Source organism: Setaria viridis, chromosome 8 (genome assembly GCF_005286985.2).
Source record: "Setaria viridis chromosome 8, Setaria_viridis_v4.0, whole genome shotgun sequence".
Classification (NCBI taxonomy): Eukaryota; Viridiplantae; Streptophyta; class Magnoliopsida; order Poales; family Poaceae; genus Setaria; species Setaria viridis.
Genome location: NC_048270.2, coordinates 23,327,167 through 23,332,078, shown reverse-complemented (window position 1 = coordinate 23,332,078; position 4,912 = coordinate 23,327,167). Strand labels below are relative to the sequence as shown.

The window sequence follows — 4,912 nt, the reverse complement described above, 5'->3', positions numbered from 1 at the left end:
ACATACCTCCCTTCTAGTGATGTGGTGGCGATGTAGTGACGTGGATGTAAGCACGTGGGGTTTACAATTGTTGGAATAAAGATGAGCTGCGAAGGTGACAATAGGAGTCTAGAAGGCAGAGGAAAGTTTCTCATTTTGTACATGTACTCTGATGTAGGTAAACTACATGGCACTAGTAACCCTCAGTAGCGTAACTTTGTTTCTAAAAATGACACGTTTATAACTTGTCTTGTGAATATTGTATGAGATTGGCGTGAAGCTGAAGCAGAACATGACGCTAAGCACAAATTGTATGCATGGATTCACATTGGGAAGAGAATTTGCTGACCACCATTTTGGACCTAGGTAAACAGACATTCAGAAACCTTACTGTATGAGTGAGATTGCTCCTCCTATCTCAGAAGTCATGGAGAAAAGAGGAGGTTATAGCAGGTCAAAGATCTTTGGAGGGAAAGACTCTGTGAGTGCACAATATATTCTTCCAGCATAACAACTTTGTAAGAAAACAATTCCGATGCCAACTCTACTAATAGTAAAAGTAAACGAGGTTCTCTGAATCTCTCCAGTGTAAATGCCAACACCATTATCATCATCATTTTGACCCATCTTCCAAAATCCACAAGGCTTCACCATCTTCGTCACTCATGTGTGCAACAAGGAGCTATAGCTGGATCCTCAATTCAAATTTCAATAGCACTGTTCAACAATCGTGTTAGCTCGACAAGGTCTGCATGACAACTCACAAGACTGTTCTCCGTTCCAGCAGTCAAAGTTTGGGATTAATGTCCATGATCTCTCCATCGAAGTTTTCTAGCATTTTCCGTCTCCAGATTCTCGATCTGCACAAGTCATCACATATTACCAAATACTCGATCACACCCAAGTTTATAAAAGTAGTTGATCTTAATAGATTCGGATGGCCAGTAATGTTCATCCAGCCAGCATGCCTGACAGCTATACCAATAAGTACATCTTTACACAGGCAAACTTTCCTCCTTCAAACTCCCTCCCATTTGCATTCTCCATGAGCGATCTACTAGTGGATATAGTTCCCTACAAAATATTTTCAATCAGGCATTTTGGTAGTTCATCAGTGAGATTAGAAGCTGTTTGCTTTCAGCTGAATGGAGGCAAAACAACCAACATGATTCATAGATCATTCACTATGGCTTTCTTAATGTAGTGTACAGATAGAAACCATTCTCTTCCATATTGTGGGTTTAAAATTACCTCAGATCGTGACTTACAACCAGTATTGTGTGGTGTTTCTTTAGGTCCTTCAGGAGATTCACAACATCAGCCCGAGCCTTCCAATCTGACATTTAAATAGTAAATTAGTAAACACCTCCACTACAAGATATAAATTTCAGCATAGTATTTGGCTCTTGACATCAATCCTGGCAACTGCACCAGAGATAGTACTGTACACAAGCAAACATGCACTAACCAGCAGAGATGAATGAATTAACAAAAAGCAATTCAATGACTGGTTTGATGAATATGGTAACCAAATCACGTACTGATTTGGTCTGATTAATATAATCACTACCTAGACCAGCAAGTGGCTCATCAAGCAGCAATAGATCAGGAGTTTGAACCTACAGAATAGAAAAATAAATAAAGGCAGCATAAACATTCAGATATCTTGTTTCTTAGAAAAGCAAAGAGAAGAGATAGAATATCAATTCCAAATAAACCAATAAATACATTACCAGTTGAATTGCCAAAGCAAGTCGCCTCTTAAACCCACCACTTAGAGACTGTGGATCTTCATCTAATGAAATGGTTGTCAGACCAACCTAGTATGTTTCACCCCGACATCAAGTTAAATTGTGAAATAATTTGTATTTTAAAAAATTTCCTAATAAGTACAAAAGGTAAAGGATTGTGAGGTAAGCAGTACCAAGTTCAAGGCATTTTGAAGATTTTTAGCAAGCTGTTCTTTGAATAGGAGATCGGCCTTCTGCCTAGGCCATCCAAAAGTAACTTCTTCAAGTACAGTATCTGCTAAGAAGTACCTATAACAGGATACGATAGACTCTTATGTTTCAGCAAAATTTTCAAGCGCTACAGTCTATAGGCAATCATGGCCACTTTACTTAATTTTCATGAAAGTAGTAGTTCAAACCTCTCAGGAAACTGAAATACGATTCCAACTCTTTGAGAAGTTAGCATTTCAGACAAGCCAATAGGATTTCCACTATCATCATACTTCTGAATGCAAATAGACCCAGAGGTAGGTTCTGATAGACCAGCCAAAAGCTGAGACATCAAAATTTTACATCAAGACGAAAGACAGGTAACAAGGAAATTTTGCAACGCCATGCAGCATTCAGTGTGCACCTGTAAAAGGGTGGTCTTTCCACTCCCACTCCGTCCAAATATCAAACCAAAACTGCACAAATACAGTGTTAGTAATATAAAATCTGCCAGAAATACAATTATTCCAGGGCAAATATGCTTACCTTTTCTCCCGAAGGGAGAGGTTAATTTCATTTAACAAGTTATGTTCAGTTCCAGGAGGGCGATAGGTAACTTTTCTTACCTGAAAGAAAATGATGTTCACTTTATTTTACAATAAATGCAAAAGGCTCAATCATATATGTAGGGTAGCATATTGCATAGATGCTACTAGGCAGATGCTTTTCTAGATGCAGCAGTCATGCGAACTCATAGCAAAAAAGAATAAAGAGTAAAGTGATGCAATGTATGCAACATTCAAGAAATTTACGAACATCAAATTGTGAAAGCAGTGCAGTAAACTTGCTATTGAGTCCTGTATGACAGTTCCCTCCACTTCAGTTTTTTATTAGAGTTAGCAAGCTGATTACCATTACTATCCTTGAAGTCTCAAGGTTGATTTTAAGGATATTCAACAAAACTGAAGGTCTAATTAAGCTTGTCTCCATTCCAAATTTGATGACCTTTGGGAGCCGAACTCCAGCCCACTCGTACCAAATACCAATTCAGCAGACCTGAATACACTACTGTTCCCAGATCGAATTGCGAGCACTCAAAATCCAAATGCAAATAAAAAGAAGGAAGCGAAATAGGCAATTGCGCACCTCCAATTGGGAGTACCAAGCCTCGACCGTTGCCGCGCGACAGCTCCAAGAAACCCTCCATCTCCTGTGACAGAACAGAATAGTTACAGACAAAAATTCAATCAACGAGTATGCCCACGAGAAGAGAAAATCTAATTGAAGGACGACCGGGCTTACCTGGACGGTTTCACAGGGGAGTAATAAGAAGCCGTCGGCGGGGCGGCCACCGCCGCGGCCGCGGCGAGCATGGCGGAGAACGGAGCTTCGGAGGAACCGGGCCGCCCCCCTCACGGGCTTGCTCGGGTGCTCATCGAAGGTCCAAGGAAGCCTCGGGTTCGTGGTGGCGGTCCCGGAGAGTGGGGCGGGAGCACGGACGAAGGCGGGCGGCGGGCGGCTGGGAGGAAGAGGAAGGGGTGAGGTCAAATCCGGCTAAACGCCGGTGAGTGGGTGAAGGGGAAGAAGGAAGAAGGGATAACGGGTCGAGACGTTAATGGGCCTATATGCTAATGTTAGGCCAGCTGAGCTGCTTTCACGTCATGGGCTCGTTATTTCCATTCTGTTTTTTTATTTTTTTTTCAATCTTTGCCTAATATAAAACCAACCTTTTCGTTTGCTGAATTCAGTTTCTCTTTCTCTCACATATCCCATTTTTTTACCCAAAAAATACATATTCCATTTCTAGTTGTCACCCCTGGCTGTGTCTTTATCAAGTATAGGCTGCAGACACGCACTCATGACACATCTACTTTGAGACTGAGTGTGCTTGAGCTAGACACGTTAATAAGGGGTGTTTGGTTCCATGGACCAGTTCGTATCACATCAAATATTCAGATGTTAATTACGAGGACTAAAGATGAGCTACACAGATGGAGACTAATTCACGAGACGAATCTATTAAGCCTAATTAATCAATCATGAGCAAATAGTTATTGTAGCATCACATTGTCAAATCATGGACTAATTAGGCTTTATAGATTCGTCTCGCAAATTAGTCCCCACATGTGCAGTTGGTTTTATAATTAGTCAATATTTAATACTCCTAATTAGTATCTAAACATTCGATGTGACAGGAATTTTAGGACCTTCTAAAGAAACAAACACTCCTAAGAAATCCACCCTCAATTTGCGTGGCCACATGCTTTACCACTGAATGCACCTGCACGACTATATTTGTAAAAAAAATTCAATTAGGGAAAATATGAGCACTTGTGCCGAGCCTTGAAATTAAACCAGGATATATAAACATGAATTATCTCTACAAGTAAGACCATTATATTGTTGTTACCTAAGTTACGTCACGTTATGATATATCTCCTATGTTGCTCTCGTCTCTTGCCTCTCCTCACGGAGCAATGTCGGCATGGACGACAATGACGAAGGCGCCTCTTTGCCGAGGACAACACGCATGAAGGGATGATGCTGATGCAGCACTTTTGCCATGGTCTCGGTGGCTCCACCAAATGCGTGACACGAATAAGCGTCCGCAGATTTGAAAAGCCGTGCAAAGGACCCATGATCTCCAAGGGCTAGTATAAATGGAACACCATTGTTAGGTTGGTTATTGGAGGCAATTGGAGGCAATTGAGGCACTCGTCACCGGTGGCGAAAGGAGCACACGCGTACGGATTCCGGTTGATGTAACGACCAATCCCTATCTCCAAGATGCCCATGTGTCACCTGCACACGTACGCACGCAAGATCATGGAGCGACAACAACACGGTCGATCACTTGCAAGGTGTGGCCCTGTACCCCTGGTAGTGATAGGGTCGGCGTCACGAAGCGCACACAATGCAAATAAGCCGGTTCATGTAATGTAACGAGTGGGCATGTTCAGGCAGGCGTGCCTAGTCAGAGACAGGAATCTTAA

The 4,912-nt window shown here is 41.9% G+C and overlaps 1 protein-coding gene across 4 annotated transcripts; it reads right to left on the bottom strand.

The window, feature by feature from the left end:
- Positions 1-278: 278 nt before the first annotated feature.
- On the bottom strand, positions 279-3,529 carry LOC117833979 (ABC transporter I family member 11, chloroplastic). Of its 4 annotated transcripts, none has more exons than XM_034713574.2 (11): positions 3,222-3,529; positions 3,066-3,129; positions 2,466-2,545; positions 2,344-2,395; positions 2,129-2,262; positions 1,904-2,018; positions 1,713-1,799; positions 1,448-1,598; positions 1,231-1,315; positions 948-1,053; positions 279-839 (listed from the first exon to the last, which is right to left on the bottom strand). In XM_034713574.2, the coding sequence occupies exons 1-10, from the start codon at positions 3,290-3,292 to the stop codon at positions 975-977; spliced, it is 918 nt and encodes a 305-aa protein (XP_034569465.1). In that variant the 5' UTR covers positions 3,293-3,529; the 3' UTR covers positions 279-839; positions 948-974. The 4 variants fall into 4 exon arrangements, 3 of the variants coding, with proteins under 3 accessions (XP_034569465.1, XP_034569464.1, XP_034569466.1); XM_034713573.2 differs by having other exon boundaries at positions 961-1,053; positions 3,222-3,528; XR_004635638.2 differs by having other exon boundaries at positions 279-1,053; positions 1,521-1,598; positions 3,222-3,526.
- Positions 3,530-4,912: the final 1,383 nt, after the last annotated feature.

Excerpts from the sequence above, each read along its gene's own strand:
- LOC117833979 (XM_034713574.2), bottom strand. The coding sequence starts at position 3,292 with ATGCTCGCCGCGGCCGCGGCGGTGGCCGCCCCGCCGACGGCTTCTTAT. Across the intron at positions 2,019-2,128 it reads GTATTTCAGTTTCCTGAGAG|GTACTTCTTAGCAGATACTG; the intron begins GTTTGAACTACT and ends ATCCTGTTATAG. Across the intron at positions 1,316-1,447 it reads TAATTCATTCATCTCTGCTG|ATTGGAAGGCTCGGGCTGAT; the intron begins GTTAGTGCATGT and ends TTTAAATGTCAG.